At 40.2% G+C, this 25,183-nt stretch overlaps 2 protein-coding genes across 5 annotated transcripts in view; both read left to right on the top strand.

Moving 5' to 3' along the window:
- LOC112136400 (duodenase-1) overlaps window positions 1–4,050 on the top strand; it is a 13,373-nt gene extending 9,323 nt beyond the window's left edge. The window contains exons 1-6 of one of the 4 annotated variants that reach the window (XM_024258082.2): window positions 950–1,350; window positions 1,456–1,687; window positions 1,755–1,893; window positions 1,985–2,117; window positions 3,442–3,696; window positions 3,777–4,050. In XM_024258082.2, coding sequence (XP_024113850.1) covers window positions 1,630–1,687; window positions 1,755–1,893; window positions 1,985–2,117; window positions 3,442–3,696; window positions 3,777–3,944 — 753 coding nt within the window. In that variant the 5' untranslated portion in view covers window positions 950–1,350; window positions 1,456–1,629 and the 3' untranslated portion in view covers window positions 3,945–4,050. Of the gene's footprint in view, window positions 1–949; window positions 1,688–1,754; window positions 1,894–1,984; window positions 2,118–3,441; window positions 3,697–3,776 lie in introns of those variants that run through there. The other 3 variants (XM_024258083.2, XM_024258081.2, XM_036213515.1) reach the window with 3 other exon arrangements.
- An 11,766-nt stretch (window positions 4,051–15,816) lies between these two features.
- On the top strand, window positions 15,817–17,608 carry LOC112136424 (duodenase-1-like). The gene is made up of 5 exons (XM_036213436.1): window positions 15,817–15,874; window positions 15,942–16,080; window positions 16,179–16,311; window positions 16,481–16,735; window positions 16,816–17,608. The coding sequence occupies exons 1-5, from the start codon at window positions 15,817–15,819 to the stop codon at window positions 17,425–17,427; spliced, it is 1,197 nt and encodes a 398-aa protein (XP_036069329.1). The 3' UTR covers window positions 17,428–17,608.
- The last annotated feature ends 7,575 nt before the right edge of the window (window positions 17,609–25,183 follow it).

Here is a 25,183-nt window from a genome sequence, read left to right on the forward strand (position 1 = left end):
GCCAGGATTCACCTGATTACACACACCTGTGGACTCCCCTTTATCTCTGCCAGAAAGTCGTCAGTCTTCTGCAGCTCTCCAGCACATGCCTGCTCTGCCTTCAAGTCGACCTGCTCTGCCTGTCAGCTCGCTACTTCAATATACCAGCCTGCCTAGATCCTGCTCCTCTGCAAGACCTGCCCAGCCTGAGAAATCTACTCCGTGCCGTCCTCCCCCATGTGAAGACTCCAGACCTGTTCCTGTATCAACATCAGCAAATAAACCTTTTCTTACCTGTGCAGTTCTGCATCTCGGGGTTCCGTTACTGCCTCCCAGCTAATCTGACAGAAGACCAAAGTCCCATTGACTTCCATTGAGAAATAGACATTTATTCAGAATAATCATTCTTTCTCTGATAGACGTTATTTCTAATCCTAATTTTATTTTAACATTTTTTTTTTAAATCGCCAGTTAAAGTTATAAAGAGCTGGCATCCAATATTTGATTGACAGATTCCCCTGAGCCGCTTTCAGTGGGAGGGGGTGTGGCCTTCCAACAAGCCAGAACAAGCTCACTCGTGATTGGTGACAGTAGTTCCTCCAGAAACACAACTCAGACCGACTCGGACTAACCGCTGTCGATGGGTGGCAATATGGCGGCAGACGTATCAGGAAGTGATGGCGAAGGCTCTAGCCTGATTTCACACGAGCCAGAGGGAATGCTTTTCCTATGGGGGACCTCAACACCTTGCTTTGTCCAGTTCATATGAACTGTCAATGGCTTACACTCTCTCCCACTAGCTTACTGCCCATCACACCCCCACCCTAAACTGTACGTCTATCTAGTTGTACAGTTTAGATCCTGATCCAGAAGAAAACAAAGACGTTCATGGATCTATTTTTCTGCAAGTGGATGAATCAGAATGGGGCGGGGCAGGGAGCTTATGGCCCTGCCCAGAGTCTTTTTTTCAAACAGCATTTTTTTACTCTGCTCCACAACAATTTCAACAAAGAAATACTTCAAAATGCAATTTTAACCTTAACTTTTAATATATATATGTCCTCCAACATCATAAAAATGCCACAAGAACATGTTTACAACACTATTTTCACTGGAGCGGGTCTTTCAAAGAACATTTCTGTTTAGTTGGGTGTCAGGAATCCAAGTGTGTGTAAATCTGAAGGAGGTCAAAGATCTTCTGGAGAATCAGTCCATGTTCATCAACAGCAGATCTTCAACTGAACCTCAGAGGAAAACAGTGAAAAAAGAGCTTATACTGTCCTGTTTTCTGTAGAAAGACGACCTGCAGCGTTCTGAATCATGAATCAGGAGGGGATTCAGACGGACTCCATAGTGGATCACAGTCTGTAGGTGAGACGTTCAAAGGCTTTCAAAGATAAAAACGGCTTCATGTTCGGTAAGAAGAGACAAAGTCTTACAACCTGACATTCTGATAAAGTTCTCCTCTAACTAAAGACGAATTCTGAAGATATTAATCACACGATGAAAAAACCAACGAGCTGCAAACATCCAACCATTCAGCATGAAGGATGTGGTCTGACGTGGAGATCAGATGATAATAATTGGTGTCTGTACATAAATATCTGTCAGACTGAGACCCTCTGAAGCTCTAGTGGGTTGACTGACACCATGCAGGATCTGGGACGGCTTCTGCTTTTCCTCACTCTGATCTGTGCTGGATCACATGGTAGGAAAATGAATTGATTTGTTATTCTCTGATCAATGGATGAACAGAATCTGATTTTATTCTACAGTTCATGGGATTATCAATGGGGAACTTGCTCCAGAAGGTTCTATGCAGTTCATGGTTTCTGTCCAGAACAACAACGGTCACTTGTGTGGAGGATTTCTCATCAGCGAGGACTTTGTGGTCACTACTGCTCACTGTGACAAGTGAGGAGTCAAATTCCACCAATCATCTCACCTGTTGATCAGCTTCTGACAGGTAAAGACTTGAATAACTTTGTAATCTTCAATCCTTCAGTGATCTGACGCACGTCATTCTGAGAGAACACAACTGGAAGAACAGCAATGCCAAGAAAATTAAAATAATGAGCCGTTACAAGCACAACAACTACAAACAACCTGGATTAGGTTACGACATAATGCTGCTTAAAGTAAGTATACGTTCAGGTAATCCAGAGGGTCCAGAGACAGATTAACTACATTTTTCAAAATAATTCAATTGGTGATACAAGCACCAAAATTAGCACCAATGACATTCAGGACAAATGTTTGAACAAAAGTACGTTATCAACCACAAATACAAGATAGCTGCCATTTTTCAAGATGACCGACTTGTCAATCCTGGTAAATGCTCATATAGACATTGAGCTTCAACCAACCCAATTCCATAAACTATCTCTACATTAGTATGAATGTATTCTTATGTAGCACAACCAGTAGTGTGTCCTCAATTTTAAAATGGCCACCAGTTTTCAAAATGGCGGCTGCTACGTTGCTGAAATTTGGTGTTTTTTAATTAAAATGTATGTATTTTTAGACCTTTGGCAACTGTTGTAAAACTGTCTGCTTTTACTTGTTGTATTCATGTATGTAGTTGTTTTATTTCTTCAATAGTGATGCTAAAAGCACAACCACGGCACACTGGTGACATCATTGCTGTGTAACTCAGCATGGGGTTAGCATTAGCTTGTAGTGTACTAGCTGTAGTTGTAGTTACTGACTGTTGTACTAGTACTAATTCAAGACAGTAGAATATTTTAAAAGTATCCCAAATGTTATCTAATCTTCCCTACATACATGTCAACTAAAAGTTTAGATATTAGTTGTAGTGTAGTATTAGTTAGACAGTAGCGCCTGAATTGACTGGGTGAGCCAAGCTAAGGGTAACGGGGCTTTTAGTTACCAGGATGGGCAACAGATCGCACGGGAATTAAACGATGTTGGATGAACGACATGTAGGGCAACAGTTGCCAGTTGCATCCCATACTTCAGAGTGCTCAGATTTTTTGCACAGGCGGTCAAATGATAGCCCATATGCCGTCAACTGTGCAGTGTTAATTTTTTTGCATCAAATTTTCATTATACTACCATACTATTTTATAATGTACGTTTTATAATGCTGTATTCAATTCCCTGTATTCAAAACCATATGTTTTGATAAGTAGATCATCAGGATAGCATTACTATATGAGAATTTGTGCAAGAAGCAGCCATCTTGAAAATTGGCCAACATTTTGTTTTTGAAGTTGGATAACATACTTTTTGGAAAAAGTCGGTTCTGTTGCACATAAGACAACATTGGTGCTTTTATCACTGTGTGAAGGATTGTTTTACTCATAATACTTTCTCATTTCATGGTTTTGACCTTTTCTTGTTTCTGTTGGATGACCCATCTGTGGTTTAGACTCTTCAGACTGAATCTCTGAACGCTTTTCAGCGTCTGAGGAACTCAAACTGAAACGTCTGTGTTTGCAGTTGGCCCGGAAAGCTCCGATAGGCGACAACATTAAAACCATTCCACTGGCAGAGAGGAACATGAACTTGAAGGACAATCAGGAGTGCTCTGTGGCTGGATGGGGGAAGACAGAGAGCAGTGGCGTTCCTGTGGATGACCTGATGGTGGTGAATGTGTCCATCATAAATCAGCAGGTCTGTTTGAACAAATGGATCAACCTTCCCGCCAATGTGATCTGTGCTGGTGGATATGAAACCAACAAAGGATTCTGTCAGGTCAGTTTTCTGAATAAAACTCTTTGCAGGTTCTACAGATGAAAGATGGATTGAGTTTTGATGATGTCTGCTCTTTGTAGGGGGATTCTGGAGCTCCTCTGGTGTGCAACGGGAAAGCTGTTGGCATCGTCTCTTTTAACAAAAACTTCAACTGCAAATACCCAGATGTGCCCAACGTCTACACGGACATCAGAGGATATCTTTTGTGGATCAAAAAAATCCTCAGGGGGGGCATGTGCCCCATGTGAACCTTTATTACAACATTTGACTCCAACGAGACAGTTTTCTAGAGTCATTTAAAAAGAATCTTTCTCTCCAGAGATTCTTGATCATTTAGTCAATAAAGCGGTGACAGAATGATTTTGCTGTTTGTACGTCATTTAAAGTTTCAGCTGTTTGATGTACTGACGTTTGAGAATATTTCTAGCTTATATAATCCAGATCTAAATATGACTTTTCTCATTTCCTAAGATCATCTGAGTGTTCCTCTCAGACACGAGGACGTGTGCAGACGCTTCACAGAGGATTCCTTCTTCTCTTTCTTTAATTCTGATCCATGTCTGCAGCTTTGTCCTCAGGTTGCAGCCGTGTGCCTGACAAATAGAAAGGCTTGGTAAGACTACTTCTTCAGCTTCCACATACAGTAAACATGATCATCTTCTAGGTCAGGATTCGGTTAAACGGTGAAACATAGAGGATATGTCTGTCTATGGATCTGATGTTAAGGGAGACACAGTGAGTTAAACAGCGGGACGAGTTGAAAAGTGTCAGAGGATTTTAGATTATAAGGCACTGCTAGTAAAGTATAGCTCATCCAGAAGCAGGACGTTGGACATCTGCATGGTTACTACAGTGGAGGTGTGCACAAAGTCAGGAAGTGAAAAGCATTTTGTGGTAGCTCCTCCCACATGTCCAGCATCTCAAGCTTAAGAAGACATTTATGAAAAAGCATCAAGCAGCAAATTTACTTTCTCCAGAATGAGGCAGTCAACATAAATTTGATGCAGAAATTATGTTTGGTGAACAGAATGTTAAGGCAGGTTTACACTTCCAAGCGATTCCTAATCGCTCGAGTCGCATCCACAGTCTGTCGGTCTCGTTCAGACTAATGTAGTCTGGATTTGATTATGACTCTCCGCTATAACTGCGATGTACTTCTGACTAGTGTTTATACTTTTCAAGCAACGCAATCGTGTTCTGCTTTTATTTTAAACATGATCCCGCTCAGACACTCGCAGCATCTTGGAGCTCTCAGGTACATGAAAGAGAGGAGGAGGTGATGAGTTTGTCCACTAAACAGAAGCAGGAATACAAAGAGGACTAAATTAAATTAAAAAAGGAACAAACTGCATTCTCTAGTGCTGTAAGATATGAGGAAGAAGACATATTTCCAGCAGCTTGCTCTATTTTCTATGTAGTTGTTCTCTCTCTGTCTCTATCAGTGTGTGAAGTTCAGGATTCCTTAACTTCTTCAGTAACTTTCATCACTTTTAGAGTTAAATAAATATTTTTAGACAGAGTTTTCTGCAGAGTCGCTTACTCTAATCGCTGAAATAAATTCAAGTCAATGACGCGATTTTCATGTGATTGCACTGCGGGTGACACCACCAGCAGGTGGAGAATTCTGATGCGACTGAAGTGATTCTGGCCGTGATGGCCGTGCGACCACTGCGACACTATGAAACGCTTGGAAGTATAAACCAGCCTTTAGACAGGGTCATGCTGACTCCAATCCATGACGCTTCACACACTGCTGTAAGTGAGCAACAAGCCGAGAGGATACCATGTAGTCCCCAAATCTGACCCCTCTGGCCCCTGGCTGCACCTAGAAGTTTTGTCCATAAAGATTATGAACAGAACCCGTGATGGGGGGGGGCAGCCCTGCTGGACACTAACATATCCCAGGAACAGGTCCGACTTTCCTCAGCGAGGCTCCCCAGACCCCAAACCAGTCGCCACAGGACACCTCCAAATACACAAAGCACATTTGAACTGGTTAATAAAACTCCCATGAATCCTCCAGCCCTCAATGAGAGTGTAGAGCTGGTGTAGCATGTATTGCCCAAACTCTGAACTTAATGAAAAAAACATTAAATTATAATTCTCAGATTCTCAGAAGACTCAAGTTCAGCTCGAGAAGAGAGAAGGCAGAAACTCAGGGGATTTGCTTTTGATTTAGTATTTATATAGACAACAAATCAAACATAGACAGACAAAATGACCATACAAAACTCCAATATTTACAATGACATCAAATATAAATTATATAATAATATATATTAAAAACTAAGACTAGGACAAGATGACGCCTGTGTTTGGCTTGGCCGCTGCCGGCAGCAGTCTGTCACAGAAATTGATGTTTCTATTTATTTCTGTGCTCTTGGTTTTATTTGTTGCGAACGATGTTTTAGCTGCTTTAGTTTATGACCGTATTACACTGTTGTCTATTGGATTTTCGTTGATACCTCGACTTCCTGCGCCGGCGTTCTGCATTCCCTGTATCCGGCGTCTCCAGTCAGTTCCCAGACTGAAGCTCTACCGGGTCTTTGCCGATCACAGTGGAAAAGGAGAGGCAAAGAGCCGGCGTCCAGGTAAAAATCGAGCTGAGATGGAAGCGTGGAGTATCTGGAAGACGTCGCCGAGCGTTCCTGGCTAGCTGTCATCTGTCGGCTTCTTTTGATCCAGACGTTCTTCCCACGTCCCTGCTCGGACATGCAGGATCCGGATTCCTGAGGCAGTCCTACCTGAAGACTGTTTACCCAGACGTTTCTTCGACTGGCCGCCTCTCCCTGTGGATTAGCGGATGGTCAGGGATCTAACCCTGAGCTCCTCTGTCCCCTGACGCAGGATGCTATCAACAGCAGCCGGGCCCCCGCCCCTCTGAGAACGGCGCTCCTCAACACCCGATCCGTAGGAAACAAATCGTTTCTGTTAAACGAGCTTATCGACTCCAGAAACTTGAATTTTATGTTTCTGACAAACTTTGAGCGGGACTCCGACCACTCGTCCTTCATCAAACTCTGCCCGGCTGGTTACTCCTTCATCGGACTGCCGCGGCCATCGGGCCGTGGAGGGGGAGTCGCCGCGGTCTTCCGGAGTCGTCTGCCGTGCCGCTCGGTGAGCGTTGGTCAATTTTCATGGTTTGAACTTCAGATCGGGGACAAGAACCCCCCTATACCGCGCTGTAGTCTACCGTCCACCTGGACCAAACAGATGTTTTTAAATGAACTCAGTGACTTTTTATCCTCCACCATGAAGCTGTCCAAGCTGGTTTTCCTGGGTGATTTTAATATTCATATTTCTGATGATTCTGACCTCTTTGCCAGAGGTTTCTGCAGTATCATGGACTCTTAATTTTACTCAACATGTGTCTGGGCCCTCACATGCTAGAGGTGGCACGCTCGACCTCATTTTTACCCTAGAGGTAAATACTGACTGTGTTTTTTCTGAGGACATATTTATTTCTGACCATCACTGTATTTTTTTTAACCTGTCATTTTCTGTGTCGCGTTTGTCTGCACGCAGAGAAATCAGCTCTCGCATCCTAAACTCTTCCTCAGCGGAGACCTTTTCTAATGCTTTTCATTTGGATTTCCCTCCATGTACTGATGTGAATGCTTCACTCGGTCTTTTTAACAGTTATTGTTTTTCCACCTTAGATGAAGTCTGTCCCATTAAAACTAGCCTTGCCTTTGTCACTAAAGCATCTCCCTGGATTAACGACAGTATTCGGCGTCTAAAACGGTCTTGCAGAAAAGTTGAACGTTTGTGGAAAAGAACTCGCTTGCATGTTTATCTCCTTTATCTAAGAGATCTTTTAGTTTCTTTTAATAATGCCGTTAGAGATGGGAGGGCTGCATACTTCACCAATCTCATTTCTAAAAGCAGAGGAAGCGTGGCCATCTGCGCAACAGTTCGACTTAGACGCTCAGCGCAACAGCCTCTTTAAATGAAAATATTATATCGATACTTGGTGAGACCCCATCGAGAATCGATCACAGGACTAAATATCGCGATATATCGCAATATCGATATTTTAGCACACCCCTAGTTATTAGTCACTTTGGTCAGAGCCGTTTCAGTGCTGTGGTTCTGTCTGAAGCCGGACTGGAAGACATCATAGCAGTTGTTATTTATTAGGAATTCATTTAGCTGATGGAAAACAGCTTTTTCAATGATCTTACTTAAAAATGTCAGGTTTGATATCGGTCTGTAGTTGTTCATTTGACTTTTGTCTAGACTGTCCTTTTTTAGGAGAGGTTTGATTACAGCTGTTTTCAGTGGTTCTGGGAAAACACCAGATGTTAATGACAAGTTGACAATCTGGAGCAGGGCTGGTTCCAGGATCTTTGAAACTTTTTTGAAAAAGCTTGTGGGTAGAATATCCAGACAGCAGGAGGAGGAGTTCAGTTGACATAGAATGTAATGCTATTTTAGACCACCATTGAGTTTTGGTCATATTTAGTGGAATAGTCTTTAATTTGAAACTGAAAAACTCTTAGGTCCTTTTCTGCAGTTCATAAAGTAAACAGCAGGTGGCAGCAGTGAGCAGCAGACCTGTCCCTGCAGCTTCACATGCACCAAACATGCATCTCTGTGCAGCCGCTCTCACGAAATCCCCTCTATGAATTCTGGTTTGGTCTTTGATTATTCTGCGATTTCAAGATGAAAGTTGGAACAGTTTTTGTTGCTAAAACTAGACTTCATGTGAGTTCTTCACAAGTTTTTACTAAGCTTCAACCAACACAAGCCTCGGCTTTAGAAATCTCCAACACCGTATCTATTTATATCTATTAATAGTAAGAAAACTGCAATAAATCTGAGGAATAGCTCTGATTAAATCTTAATATGAACTATTTGTTTATTTTATTAATCTATTCGTATAAAAAACAAATAGAGCAGACCAAACCTGCTAACCTGTTCCAGCTGACACAAGTTTGTCTTCACACTAAGTTATAATGAGAACATAAAAACAAAACTCTTTTTATTGACTTGATGAAACTAAGAAAAACATTATAACAGGTAAGCTCAGCTGACAGGAGTATTGATAAACGCCCCTCACACTCTGTGGGTGGTACCTGACCCCAAGCTCGGGTCCTCGACCACAGAGTTTTTCAACTTGTTTGAGCCAAGCTACACTCTTTCCTGACAAAAATTCTGCGGTACACCAGCATATAAATATGTAAACAGGAGAAACTCTACAGTCTGTATTGAGGTTCAGTCGCTCCACAATCTCGCCGCGATTTTTGTAATAATTCAGGCGGAAAAGCTGGAAGTTGTGACTGTTTTTCCAAAATGTCTTAAAACTGTAATAGTTTTCAACAATATTTTCAACTAAATTTGTTAAAAATTTGCTCAAGTCACTGTTTTGCCTCCATTAACAACTTCATTAATATGCAATTTTATGTGACCTCCCAAAAAACAATAATATATTCGTTTCAAAGAGTGTTTTATTTTTTATATATTTCTTTAAATGTCTGTAATTTTTGAACAATTATATGATCACAACATCGTTGTTTTTTATACACCCAAAAATATTACATTCATGTTTATGTTTAATAGAAACAACACAAAAAGTGAACATTTTTAAGTTCTAATATTTGTTATTTTGTCCTTATACAAAATGTAACGTTACCAAAACATGTTTTATTTATTTTTGGGTGAATACATCGTTTTATTTTAATTGCGGGGCGAATGATGGTGATTCCAGCTCTTCTTAGAGAAATGGCTTCATTTCACTAAAAGAATCATCTCTTTCAGCTTCCAAATGCCTCTTCAGGTTGTTTTGTCGCTACATTATAATCGAAAATATAAAAATATGCACAAAAGGAATTGATACTGCTACTAATAATAATGTATTTTATTTGATTATATATAGATGCCTTTATTTATTAACTTCAGATAAAATGTAATGAGAATAATGATAACTTATATTTCCATTCAACTTTTGATACATTTTTAGTTTTTTTAAATTTAAAGTGAAACAACTTATTGCTGTATCTGTCTCCCTCGTGCACGCGCTCCCTGTGCAGCTGCAGGTGTTGCGAGCTATGGCCCCTCCCACTTCTGCTCAGCAAAGAGCATCGACTTTAAAGCTATGGGGTAAGATAGCTGTCAAAAAGAAATGTATTCATAAATAATATTTTGTATTCATAAAAAGAAATTCGTATTCATAAATACAAAGTTGTGCAAAAATGGATATTTTGTGCCAAACTTACATAAAAAATACGAATACAACATTTATTTTTACGTTTTACGTCTGTTTTGAATGCGAATTTTCCTCGTTTTGAATACGACTTCTCTCTGTCTTGGATACGGATTTCTCCTGTTACCTAACTGTCAAAACTACGTCACGGGGTCACAGGCTTATGCATCGAGTGCCGGAACATCGAGCCGCCGACGCATGAGCACTGCAGTTTAGCGCTCATTCTCTTTTTTATGAGCTAAAATGGCGAAAAAAGACGGCTCGGTCGCGGAGCGACAAAACGAGGTAACGTAGTGTTTATTTTTTTGCCTATATATACGCGTTATTTTCAGAGACGACGCTCTTGAATACCTATATATGTTTAGGGACATCAAGATATTCATACATGTAGCTCAAAGTTTTGGTCTCTGAACGGGTTTTATGATGATTGTTTTTTTTTTTTTTTTNTTTTTTTTTTTGGCTAGGTGCAGTTAGCAGACATAGTCAGTACGGCACATAATTTAGTGTTCCTGCTAAGCAGCAGGTTAAGACAAAGAAATCCACTTGAGCCTGCTGAGGGACAGGGAGAGACATCCAGGCAGATGGAGCCCGTTGGCCATGGGCCTCGGCGCATTTCACCAGGACAGTCGATCCATCAAGAGATGGCTAGGTATGTTTGTGAACAAATGCAATCTGTCGGTGTTCGAAATAAGACCAAGTTAAAGTTAGGTGAAGGACATTATTACGAAGTAGGGCGACCACTATTTAATGTAAGTATGTTTTTGCAGATCTTTTCCTGGTACTCATTTCTGTGAAACATAAATTTAAAAACTTAACAAAAATTTTAATCTGAACATTTTTTAAAATATTTGATTGGGCCAAACTAAAAAATATAGCATTTCTGAATCTGAACGGACAAATTATGGAATTAAATACTTCAACGCATTTTGATGTGGTAGGTAAATGTATCTACGGATGAAAATATTAAAGACAAGACTGATGACATCATTAGTTGTGGATACGTTGGGACGGTCTCTGTGGACAAAAAGGACCTCATAATAAGGCGATTTTCATTTTAAATTTTCATGTATTATACTATTTCTAAGCTTTTACTTCTGCTCCAGAGCTATCGTGCTGCACTCAACCATGAGAGTCCTTCCCTTGAGCAGCTGAGAAAAGGCCTGCATCTTTACAACCTGGTGCAACTGATGGAAAGAAATCCAGAACTTTGTCGACCCATGTTCCTTCCTGGGGATGTTGGTTGTGTAATTTATGTCTTCTCTTTTTAACTTTGTCTCTTTTTTTCAAATCTAGTGTTTTAGATATTAATGTCTGTTTTTTATCATTTACCTCAGGTTGATGCAGCCTTTGTTTTATTTGACCTTTATTTATCCAGGCAGGACAGATTAAGAACAGCCTTTTTATTTGCAACTGTGGCCTGGCAAAAGGCAAGACCTTTTGAGAAAGAAAAGAGGAAAGAAGTTACAGGTGGTGGAAAAGGGCCAACCGGATTTCTGTGACAAAAACTCTATGAAGTTTGCTAGAGAAGTGAATGTCATGAACTTCTTCAATGATTTTTTTGCAAGAAATTGAAGATTGTGGTATGCTTACGTCACTTTGTAGTAATATTTTTAATGTTTCTTCTATGTTACTGAAACTCTATTTGTATTTCAGAAATGGATGGCCAGTCTGATGATGATTCACAGCAGCTGTCAGATGCCAAAGTGATGCAGTCGATGACGGGTCAGGGACACAAGTCTGTTCTACCCAACGAGAAGAAAGACTTTGTCATCTTTGTAAAATGTCTTCACGGCTGTGGTGAAGATCACACCACGTGTTCTCCTACTGTAAGTGCCTGTAGTCGGACAAAAACATTTCCAGTTGCTCACTTAACCTCTTACAAGGAATTCAAGAACATAATGGAAACTGCAATATGCCACGGACAAGGTTTTTATAGGATTTAAGTAGTTCCAGTGTTTAACCTCAGATGTTCTTTTGTTCTTTGTTAAAATACATTTTACATGCTGTTGGAAGGTATTTACATATTTTAGTAATGTAATAATCTTTAAGGAAGCCATTTTGATCATTTTCTTGCAAAAACGAGATGATCAATAGCAAAGAATGAAGCGTCCCCCTCTCCCTTTCACTCACAAAGATGCAGAGACTTCACTTTTAACTCTCTTTATTTTGTGGTTTATAACAGAAACAGCAGAACACTCCTCAAAAGTTGTTTTTTAGTCTAATTTTATTATTGTATTAGTGTTTCTATGCTCTTTAAACGTGTTCACTCCGTTCCATGCACCAGCCCTTGTCCCTTTAATTCCCTAAAACCTTTGAGCAAACAGGCTGATTGACAGAATTGGATGAGAATCTGTTCATGGTGTGTTCACTGAACTCCAGACATTAATCAAACAGCCACTCAGCCCATCTCAGTATGCTATTATGCTTTTGACATTTGTTTTTTATTATAATCCACAGCAAAACAAAGCAGTTTTTCAGAAAAATGTCCACCCTGTTAAATCAATAAATGATATTTGGATCAGTACTGGTGTTTGACATTTTCTATGTTAAACTGCTTTACTACAGCTGATGTCTGGAGCTCAGTGAACGCACCATGCAGGAACACCTTGGGTTCTCTCAATCAACCTGTTTGTTCAGGGGGTTGTTGTATGAGAAGGAATTAGGATGTTTAAAGAGCTTAGATCTACTAACTAATAGAAATAGACTAAAAACAACTTTTCTGGAGTGTTTTCTTCTTCTGTTTTTGTTAAACACAAACTCAAAAGACTTAAACAGGTGAAGTCCCAGAGTCTCCATTAGGGAAAGGTCGAGGGGGAGCTTCATTCTTTGTTCTAGATTATCTCCATAATGAGAAAACTATTTATATATATATATATATATATATATATATATATATATATATATATATATATATATATATAGCCTTTTAGGCATTTTCTAATGGTAGCACCACAGTTTTAAAATTTTTTATTACATTTTTGTTAGAGTAGTTCGAAGCCCACTTATCTAATGAATGTTCAACAACTGTATAATTACCTTGAATGTTTGTTCCTTCTTGAGCAAAATAAATGTTTACAGACATGATTGTCCCTTCATTGTTTTTGTTTCAATTCAGAAAGCAATGCACTATTCAGAGTGATTGAGATGGTGCCAGAGGGTTGATAACGGACTTGATGGCTTCCATTGCAGCTGGATCCAGACGACACTCAGTTTCTGGAACTTGAACACCAACAGGTTCTACTCTGACACAGTCAAATGTCTCCCAGTCAGTTCCAAACAGCTCCAGGTTCTGTCAATATATGTCAATAGATGGTTTTTATGCAAAAGTTAAAGGCGGATAAAAGAAAAGTAAAGCTGAACTACAACACAACAGCTGAAACTAAAGGGGAGAACTTGAGAGCAACGCTGTGGTGTACTGGTGCTGCTGAGAACGTTATCAGAGCATTTACTGTGACGGAAAACCAAACCTCAATCAGTCATCTCATCAGTTGTGGCACTGAAATGTGAAAACGCTTTTTTTTTTTGTTATCTGTGAAACGTTTCAACCCAATGAAACAAACAACAAAAAAAGACTGTGAGTTTGATGTGTTATCGTGTTTTTTAAAGTAACATGTTTGGTTGCAGCTTCTGCTGTTGATGTGCAGCATGAAACATTCTGGCATGAAAAACCTGAAGGTAAACTTCTGTGTTTGCATTTCAAAGTGTTTGCATTCATTGCTGATGGTTGATGGGTAATCCGATCAGGTTGTTATCAGAAGTCTTTATAACACCAACATGCATCTTTGGTCGATGTCAGCACAGTGTTCCCACGTTTTTGATCACGATTATTTTGATCGAATGACATAAATAAACCACCTGAGAACCAGTTGTCATACGACTATTGGCTGGATGGCGGTTTAAAAAACGAAGAGGGCGACAGCTTTAGATCACAGACCCCAAACCACAAGATAATCAGCTACAGCAGGTGTCAAAGTCAAGGCCCAGGGGCCGGATCCGGCCCTCCAGGTAATTCTATTTCATTGTTATTAATGACCCGATGTTATCTTGGGCTCATTTCTAACTTGTATAATTTTGACAAAATATATTTTTATGGAGAGTAAAATAAGAGTAAATTTAAGTTATTTAAGGTTTAAATTGATTTTTTCTGGAATAATATTACTGCATTTTTATTATTCAGAATTATGTTAAAAAGTTACAGTTTTAAAAATTTTCATTCTACTAACTTTATGGACTATTTTTGCATTTAATAAGATTCTTTAGGCTGTTTTGGAGTTTAGCTAATATTTCAGCTACATGCTAGCTGTTTTGGCTATTTTTTTTTTTTTAACGTTTATCTTTTTCAGCTATATGGTAGCTGTTTAGGTTGACTTAAGTTTTCCTCTATTCTTATTTTTTCAGGATAATTTGGCATTTAGCTAATAATTCAGCTTTTTCAGCTATCAACTTCAGCATTCACTCCTGCATCATCACAGGTAATGCTATATATCTAGTTCATAATTATGTTAAAAAGTTAAAGATACATAAAAATGTAGTTTTAGTGGGTTCAACAAATATCTATCCAGTTCGGCCCCGACTTAAGGTGTTTTGGATTTAGGCCCCTTGTGTGATTGAGTTTGACCCCCTGATCTAAAGTTTTGATCCTACAATGGGAATAAATGAGTAAAATGGAAATATTGATTAAATGAGAAACAGGCTGAGAAATTGGTCTTAATCTTTGTCCTGCGTGGCCTCCAAAAGGTATGAAGAAGTCTTAAATTTGACTTGAAGACACTTGTAGGAACTCTGTAAGCAGACATCAGAGTATCTGCTGACACCAAAACTGCTAACTGCTCACACGATGTTCATCTGATGTGTGCTAACACAAACTGTTCAGTCCAAACAGGAGTTTGTCTTCAGTCAGTTTGTTTGGAGTTCAGCAAACAGGTAAACTCTGCTCTGCATGGAACCAAGTGAATCCTGGTGCGGTTGTGTGAACGTTTCCCAAAGAGCAGCAGCGAACCAAAGACATAAATGACATTCCTTCAGATCAAAGAAAAAACGATGAATCAGGATAAGCTTAGAAAATGTCCCATCATGCTGTGGTTAGTACGGTGTGAGTACTGGCCTCTAGCTGACTGGGTATAAATACTCTATGTACAGGGTGTACATGCAGTATGAGGCACTTTTACATGTTGATGAGTGTTCCCTACGACCTGTCACCCGCAGCATGCCCGTTGAGAAAATGTACATGAACATTTTATATCTACAGGTTCACAGTGTAGCTACTTGAGTGTGTGGTTCTATGCGATTGTCAAATTCAGTCTCTAAAGCTCCATCACACACCAGTTAAAACAACTGGACACCATTGACTATATGTGATAGGTGGATTCCCCCCACCCCCCACCCCCCTGGCGTTCCAAACAGGAAGTGGTGCAAGAAGCCAAAATCTCATCGACTTCTAAGTAGAAATGAACAGCTGTTTACAGTCATTCTATTGGTCAGAATAAACATTCCTACTCTACCTTTTTAACATCTTCTTGATAATCCTCTTTTTTATTCAAGATATATTTTTTCTGTAGTTCAGGTCATAAACTGATCAATCTAATCATGAATCAGGAGGGGATTCAGACGGACTCCATAGTGGATCACAGTCTGTAGGTGAGACGTTCAAAAGCTTTCAAAGATAAAATGGCTTCATGTTCGGTAAGAAGAGACAAAGTCTTACAACCTGACATTCTGATAAAGTTCTCCTCTAACTAAAGACGGATTCTGAAGATATTGATCAAACGATGAAAAAACAAATGAGCTGCAAACATCCAACCATTCAGCATGAAGGATGTGGTCTGACGTGGAGATCAGATAACAATTATTAGCGTCTGTACATAAATATCTGTCAGACTGAGACCCTCTGAAGCTCTAGTGGGTTGACTGACACCATGCAGGATCTGGGACGGCTTCTGCTTTTCCTCGCTCTGATCTATGCTGGATCACATGGTAGGAAAATGAATTGATTTGTTATTCTCTGATCAATGGATGAACAGAATCTGATCTTATTCTACAGTTCATGGGATTATCAATGGGGAACTTGCTTCAGAAGATTCTATGCAGTTCATGGTTTCTGTCCAGAGCAAAAACGGTCACTTGTGTGGAGGCTTTCTCATCAGGGAGGACTTTGTGGTCACTACTGCTCACTGTGACGTGTGAGGAGTCAAATTTTCTCTAATCATCTCATCAAAGTCTGTTGATCAGCTTCTGACAGATAAAGACTTGAATAACTTTGTAATCTCCAATCCTTCAGGGATCTGACGCACGTCATTCTGGGAGAACACAACTTGAAGAACAGCAATGCCAAGAAAATTGAAATAACCAGTCGATGCAAATACAGCAACTACAAAGACCCTGGATCAGGTTACGACATAATGCTCCTTAAAGTAAGTATAGTTCAGGTAATCCAGAGGGTCTAGTGATATTACATGTTTATGGTTTTTAGCTTCTCTGGTTTCTGTTGGATGACCCATCTGTGGTTTAGATTCTTCAGACTGAATCTCTGAACGCTTTTCAGCGTCTGAGGAGCTCAAACTGAAACGTCTGTGTTTGCAGTTGGACAGCAGAGCTCCGATAGGCGACAACATTAAAACCATTCCACTGGCAGAGAGGAACATGAACTTGAAGGACAATCAGGAGTGCTCTGTGGCTGGATGGGGGTTGACAGAGAGCAGTAACTATCCTGTGGTTGACCTGAGGGTGGCGAGTGTGTCCATCATAAATCAGGAGGTCTGTTTGAACAACTGGATCAACCTTCCCGCCAGCGTGATCTGTGCTGGTGGATATGAAACCAACAAAGGATTCTGTCAGGTCAGTTTCCTGAATAAAACTCTTTGCAAGTTCTGCAGATAGAAGATGGATTGAGTTTTGATGATGTCTGCTCTTTGCAGGGGGATTCTGCAGGTCCTCTGGTGTGCAACGGGAAAGCTGTCGGCCTTGCCTCTTTTAACAAGCATCAAAACTGCAGATACCCAGATGTGCCCAACGTCTACACGGACATCAGAGGATATGTTGACTGGATCAATTACGTCCTCAGGGTGGTAACGTGCCCCGATGGCCAGGGTTGGATTAGAGAGATCCCCCCTCATTCACGGGAGTCAGGGATCAGAGACCTCTACAAAGCCCCTAAATCTGTGAATCCCCCGAATCAGGAGACCCACAGAATCAACAAATCTACAAATCCCCCAGATAGGCAGACCCACAGAATCAACAAATCTACAAATCCCCCAGATACGCAGACCCCCAGAATCAACAAATCTACAAATCCCCCAAATAGGCAGACCCCCAGAATCAACAAATCTACAAATCCCCCAAATAGGCAGACCCCCAGAATCAATAAATCTACAAATCCCCCAGATAGGCAGACCCCCACAATCAACAAATCCCCCAAATCTACAAATCCCCCAAAATCTACAAATCCCCCAAATCTGCAAATCCTCAGAATAAGCAAATCTGCGAATCTCCTAAATCCACATACAACCCAAATATGCACACCCACCTAATCCGTGACTCCGTGAACACCCTGAATCTGCGAATCCCACAGATCCGCGAATCTCACAATTAAGCACGCACTCCAAATCTGCAAACCCTCTGAATCTGCAACCCCCCCAATACGTTTTAGCAGAGGTGGGACCAAGTCATTGTTTTGCAAGTCCGAGTCAAGTCCCAAGTCTTTGTCCTCAAGTCCGAGTCAAGTCCCAAGTCAAAAGCACTCAAGTCCCAAGTCGAGTCACAAGTCAACACCAACAAGTCTCAAGTCGAGTCACAAGTCCTACTATTAATGTTTCAAGTCATTTCAAGTCATTTAATAAACAATGTGATATTAGTTACACAGATCATGTGTGCTTTTAAGAACTGCATTTTGAAAGCATTTTAGCTAAATTCCCACTGAGTTGATGCATCTCCACTTCAAAAATCCAAAATAATTTCTCTATAACAAAAACGCAGTTAACCACATTTGAAATGTGGTAAGATGGAGACAGCAGGGAACCAGGGTAGTCTGGATATTTAAGGGGTCATACCATGATTTTCTTAAGCCTTTCAGAGTGAACTATATCCATATATATGATCATATATTACGTTTGGAACACTAAAAAAACATTTATGAAATACTACCAGTTATTTTCTTTAGTTTTTGTCCTACCCGGAAGTAAAACAACTCGATTCCTGAGGCTCCGCCTGCTGCTGCGTGTGGCTGCCGCCCATTTCATGATTTCATTCTAGAGCCAGCAGTGTGTATTCGTTTTTCCCTCAAAAATAAATATTAATTATTTTCAAAGATGGATGCACATACCATCTGCCCTCACTAGGCCTGGCCATCAGTACACTGCTTCACAACAGAAATACACTCAACGACTGTGCCCAATGGGGGGGGGGGGTGTTCCTCAAGGAGTCCCACATCTACTGGGATACTGTTTGAGCTGGAATTTATTCAAGACAGGACACAACCAGAAGATAGGTTTTCTGCATTTAAATGAAAGTTTTTTGCTGATCATCATTAGCTCAGAGGAGAAATTGGGTGTTGGTGTTAGACTGGGGGCGGAGCTATCAGAGGAGACTCTTCCTAAAAGGGGCGGTCTCACTCTGTGACATCAGATCATGAGGCTCGTTTTCGTGGGTATGGGAGGGGCTGCTGCTAACAGTGCAGTTTGTAGAGGATTTATGGTACTCAGAAATGCATGGATGAATCAAAATACCGCTTTGGAGTTCTTTATGTGAGGAATGAACATTAAAATACACTTAAAAGCTCAAAAAGTTGTTTTTTCATGGTATGGTCCCTTTGAATCCCCTCACTACAGACCAGATATGTGCACTTAAGCTTGTGGGTGATGAGGTACTGACTCTTTCAGTCTAAATTAATAAACCAGTACATTTACCAACCAATGATTCTATTTCATTTCAGCATTTTCTTTATAAACAGAGCGGATACAGGAAGAAGAACTGAGGAAGAACGTAAAATGCAGAGTGGTTTAGTTCAGGGGTCTGCAACCTACGACTCCAGAGCCACATGTGGCTCTTCTATCCCTCCATGGTAATAGTAATTCTCAAAAATTTAGAGATAAGATATTATTTTAGCAACATGCTAACATTTATGGCTAATTTGTTATCTACTGGAGTTTTTAGGCTAAGTTAGAGTTTAGCTTTTATTTTAGCAACATGCTAATGTTTTTGACTAATTTAGTTATAGAGTAATTTTAGGCCATTGAGGAGTTCAGCTAGTAATTGAGCAATGAGCTAGCTTTTTTTTCCTAATTTGGCCTCTAATTAATTTTTTAAACATTTTTGGCCAATCTATTATCTCCCTGAGTTTTGGGGCTAATTTAGAGTTTAGCTTTTATTTTAGCAACATGCTAAAATTTTTGGCCGATTTAATTTGCTGAGGTATTTTATGCTAGTTTGGAGTTCAGCTAGTAATTAGGCAGCAAGCTAGCTTTTTTGCTAATTTGGCCTCTACTAAAAGTAAAAGGTAAAAATGTTAAAAAAAATCAAATTTTGAGAAATGCTAGTATTTTTTATATTTTTTACGCCAAAAAAATAGATAGAATTCATATATATTAAAAAAAGAAGGTCATGAATGCAAATCCAAATTTCTTAAAGGCTAAAGTAAGATGCAGTTCTAGGTTTGATCAGAGCCCAAATGGCTCTTTTACTGTTAAAGGTTGCCGATCCCTGGTTTAGTTTGACTAAAAAAACAAAACAGAACAAAATATATGAATAGTACATCTAGGTTTATGTTAAACATTTTTGTTATGAAATTGATTTTTTGTTGGGCTCGCGTCCTGCCCAGATCCAGGTAAAGATCTGAGCGGTGGAAATGTCCAAATCACCTGTTGTCACTTTGCGATTATACTAAGCTGCATGGTGTCACAGTGTACCGCTAACAGAGTTTACAGTCTCATTCATTTAACAGCAGCTAGCGGTTAGCCGCTAAGCTAGCGCCAGCTTTCACTCAGAACTTACTTGATTTTGCTGCTCCTACAGTCAGATGAAGTTGGTTGTTGTTGAATCTCTGTGAGTAATCCTTATATCCACATGCTCTTCGAACTGCAAACCGTTTGTTGTTGACGATCTATAAACTTTTATGCTAGAAGTAAAAACACCGGCAAACAGGAACTCGTGCTTTTAAAGGGGAGGCGGGACTATGTTTTTCTGCAATTTGATTGGTTGGACTGTCACATCAATCAAACGTGGCTCTAATTTGATTGGATGTTGGGCCGACACCGCAGACGGATGTAAATAAGACAGATAGAGAGACCGCAGTGCGCGCGGCTTTCTCTCTTTATACTTTATACTTTATAATCCGTGGATTTGGGGGGAAAATGGCAAGTCTTTCCGAGTCAGAGGGCTAAAGTCCGAGTCAAGTCACAAGTTATGTATATCAAAGTCCAAGTCAAGTCACGAGTCAGAGGTAGGAAAGTCCAAGTCGAGTCTAAAGTCGTCAAATTCATGACTCGAGTCTGACTCGAGTCCAAGTCATGTGACTCGAGTCCCCACCTCTGCGTTTTAGTAAGGAGAGAACTCGAAGTGGAACTGAAAGATTTAATTGTGAAGTTATTTGTTAAGCATGAATAGAGTCTTTTGGCGGTTGGGCTCTGGGCTGGAGAACTCTTGCTTGCTGATGAACACTTTGGGCCAAGTAAAAGAGATCCCCCAAAATTTTAGGAGAGACTTACCTCAGGTGAACTTTCCAAAAGGAGATACCAATTAGAAGAAGACATGTTACGAGGAACGATCATGTACGGACGTTTGGTTGCAGCTGAAAGCACTCGTGAACGGGCTTAAGCGTTGCGATGTGGTCGAGCTTAGGCGTAGGTAGTCTTTGCTGCAGCTGAATACACCCGCGATTGGGCATAGGGGTTGAGTGGGGGCTGAATGCCTTTGTTATATCTTTAAGAAGTTGTTAATTCTGTATTTCTTAGGTTTAGTTTGTAACATAATGCAATGGGTTGAGATAACGAATGTTGAGTTGCTATAACTTCTGCAGACCACAAGGTGGCAGTGTTGGCTAAGCTGTTAGTTGAATAGCGCTGGTAGAAAGAGAAGTAGCTCATATTAATAACGAACTGAAACGTATTCTGTTAATAAAAACGTCTTTACGGAAAAGAGAAGAGTGCCTCGTCATTTATGGTGTATTCGCCACTCTGTCCGAGATCCCATACAGCAGGGGTCACCAACCTTTTTGAAACTGCGGGCTACTTCATGGGTACTGAATCATACGAAGGGCTACCAGTTTGAAATAATAAATTTGCTTAGTTTGCCTTTAGTTATTCATTATTAATAATAATAATAATGATACTTCGCTATGCGAAGACTCTGATTTCTCACCATAATTATCAATAATGACAACAAGCTAGGAAACAGACTTTATTAATCTCAGCAGATCTTGTCAGATTTTGAGGTAATGACCAAATGCAATGTTTTTAACAAAATTATAACTTTTATTAATTAAATATAACTATTATCAGTGGATACTCTCTTCAAACGCTTTAATTCAGTCTTATGTACCAGTCCCTTTATTTTCCTTAAACCTCCGAACAGGTTGGTTGACAGATCCCACAGCAGACAAGAATCTGCTTCCATTAAAGATAACTAATAATAAAATTCTCTCAGTGTCTCCATGTGGGAAAGGGAGATGGGGGCGCCTCATTCTTTGTTATTAGCTGCAATTCCATCACACATTTGCGCAAAACTTTATGGAAATTTTTGGAGTTAAAAAACAAAAAAAACAAAAAAACGTTTCGAAATGACACTGTTTCCATTAAATTATAATTTTGCGATAAATCACAAACCAACTCACGTGATAAGTCATTAAAAACACGGCGATGAATTTCAACAAGTATTTTTTTTTATTTCATTCACTAAAAGGGAGCATTTGGGTGACGTCACAGCTCTGTCTGGGGTGCGTGCAGCGCAGCTCGACTCAGAAGAGGGAGGAGTCTGTTCTGCGGTTAAAAGAAAAAGCATTCTAACAAATGAGCATCTGGACCTTTTTTCTGTCTGAAAACACGACAACATAAATTCAAGTTTCTGTCACGGCGCTCGCGCTCATGAGACTTCAGGCTCCAAGCTGCAAAAGTGCGTCTGTAGATGAGGCGATAGGAAATGAGGAGCTGCTGCGCGATTCTGTATGACCCGCAGTTTCTAAAGCGCTTTGACGCTGCGGGACCTCTTGGTGCGTCGGCTCAGCGGCGCTCAGATCAGACACTTCATACCGAGAAGCGCATTTATTTAGGAAAAAGTGTTTCCGTTACATTTTTGCGAAAAATGTCTTTTTCCTCCTCTAAGCGCAATTTCTTTTTTTGAAAAATACAAGTTTTTTTCGAAACTGTGCTGTTTCCATTAGGAGAATTTATTATCCAAATTCCAATTTGCGAAATTTCAGAGTTAATGGAAATGCGACTATTGATTATCTCGTGAAGGAGAAAACGATTAAAAAAAAGAAAACTAGTGGGCCGTTTTTGGCTTCAGAAATAATGAACATAGTGTGGCGACCCCGGGGGATAGCCCCGCCTTCAGTTCCTAAGACTCATGGGAAGTGGGAAATCTTGGGTGTGTTACATTGCTCACCATAAGTGAGGGAGCTGTGAGCAGAATTCAGGTTCATACTGTTTGGCTAATCATGCATGTTCAAAATAAAAATATATTGATTCGGGCTATTGTACCATGCGGTATGCTTCTTTGGCTTCTTCCGTTTGAGACTTACCAGTTTGTTCTGTGCATGGGGCACGGATGTTTCTCTGCAGCCAATGAAGGAGTAGCTCAGCTTTTGAGTCTCTGCTACAAGTGATGTATCAGTTGAGTTGTTCCAAGATAACCTTACGATGATACAATTTTTAATTCCTTTTAAAGGTGGGTTAGACTTAGAAAATTTGCATGACAATAAAATAAAATTTTCGAGCAGTTCACAAGTGAGTTGTGCTATTTTTAGAAGGGGCCTGTGGGCGACTGATGTGGTGACCCCTGCCATACAGCATTCATGATTGGCTGGAACATAGTTAATAGTTTACTGCATCTGAAAGAAAACCTAATAGGGCTTGATCAATGGGAATGAAGGCAATTGACACATTGTGCGAACTTAAGTATTAACATTGAAATTTACCACCATCTTCTATATGAGACCAGAGAAGTTGAGGCTTGAAGGACTTTTGAGCCGTGAGGATTACATCATAATTTGGACGTCTTCTTCTTCTTCACCTTTCGGCTTATCCCTTTCGGGGTCGCCACAACGTAACAGCACCCACTGTTTCGCATCAGAGTTTTTACGCCGGATGCCCTTCCTGACACAACCCTGTACTTGAGGGGCACAGGTACCCAGTTAGGCAGCAGCATCAAGGGTCTTGCCTAAGGACCCAATCTGTGTGGGGTTTAGTGGACAACCCTGGGAATCGAACCCAGGGCTCCTGCGTGTCAGCCCTTCACCTAGCCCACTGAGCCACCCAGCATGCAACTGGCCAAATATCGCGATATTTCACCAACGATTACCGATCCCTGAATCGGTTTCCTAAAATAATACCAAAATAGTCCACCAGGGGGCACTTCACATGCGCTGGACAGTGAAATGTAAGGATATCTTAGTGAACCCGTCATCAGTTTCTACCAGACCAATACGTATTTAGCCCAAATGCCTAAACACACGGGTACAGCACGAACACGGAGTGCACTTAGCTTATTTTCCACATGCAGTGGGGAGGGGCGGGGCTCACCACCTGCTCCGCATACAGATGAAAACGCACGTGGGAGGCAGAGCGGCCGCGAGTAAAAAGGTCCGAGCGGTGTCTGTATTTTTCTAAAGTAGATGCAGACAGTTTTTAATGTAACATAACATGTTTTTTGACGGTGGTAACAGCAGTAGCCTGTCCAAACACCGAGATAAAATACACCTGATTCTAGCGGACAGGTGTGCAGCGTCTGACCGTCCAAATGAGACGTCTAGGGGGCGGCGTTATTGATCCAACAGGTGTATATGCTAGCAGTACTCACGTGAAGTATGAGACTGAAGTGTTGATTATCAAGGATAAGTTCAGGAAATGTTAATAAAAGGAGGAGGAATGAATATGGATACCAGCAACTGTAAAAAAAACCAACGATATTATAATATTAACAGAATAAAAGTTGAAAGTTGATATTGTACCTCAATAATATTAAAATTATCTGACATAAAGAATGAAAATGCAGCATTGCAAAGACATGTTAGCATTCATTGCTAATTTTGTTTTAATTTTTCATAGAGCGTTTAATAACATTGTGTTTAAATTGATCTAAAAGAAGGTCTTGAAGAAAATAAAAAGATACATTTGATTAAAAAATACTTGAATATCATAGATTACCAAGGTAATATCATAATTATCACAATGTTTGCAATATCGAGATACTACCGGTATCGTGAGTCATGTATCGTGGATCGCATCATATCGTGAGTTACCCCGAGATTCCCAGCACTACTCCTGAGGAGGCGCTCCACTGTACTCTGCTGTGCATCTCAGAGTAGAGTTTTTGTGATCAACCCGAGGAGTCACGTGACTGAAAACAAATCTGCAAAAATGCAAAACCATGAACAAAAGACGCAAATACGCGGGGCAACACTGTACGTACGTTTGCTTCTTCTCTTTCAAACAATCTATCATTTGATGTCCAGTTACCCTGTTTGACAAGTCTTTGTGAACCTCTGGCGATTGCCTGTATTGCACATGCATTATTCTTATGACTGCTTGAAATAAACAATCTATCTGCTGTTTGATGTACTGAAGTTTGAAGATATTTCTTATAGTTTTAGTACAGATCTGAGAACATGTAAAATGAGGACACACATAACCTGACTTTTGTATAAACTGCAAAGGAAGAAAAAACTTCCTGCAGAAAAACATGAAGCAGTTCCAACAGGATACAGACATAATGTCATCAGAGGAACAATGTTTTATTGCTGCTCTCATTACATACATTAAATGTGGTCATATTCTGGGTGAGGATTCAGTTAAACGGTGAAACGTTTGCAGGTTAGAGGATTTATCGACTTGAAGGTAACAGCTGATGGAGGCGAGGGAGGAAGGAAAGCTTATTGGTCGTTCTGGAGTTGTAGTCATGAGTTTGAGAGGTTTGTTAAAAATGTTCTTTGATTAAATTGTTCCACCAGAAGTTTTTGCATTAGGGTGGCCACGATTAGTCGACTAATCTAGCTGAAGCCTGATATACGGAGCAGCAGCTAACACAAGGCTAACTAGCAGCAAGATGCCTTCCCTTTCCACAAAGGATTACCAAGAC

This window comes from Oryzias melastigma, linkage group LG9, assembly GCF_002922805.2.
Source record: "Oryzias melastigma strain HK-1 linkage group LG9, ASM292280v2, whole genome shotgun sequence".
Lineage (NCBI taxonomy): Eukaryota > Metazoa > Chordata > Actinopteri > Beloniformes > Adrianichthyidae > Oryzias > Oryzias melastigma.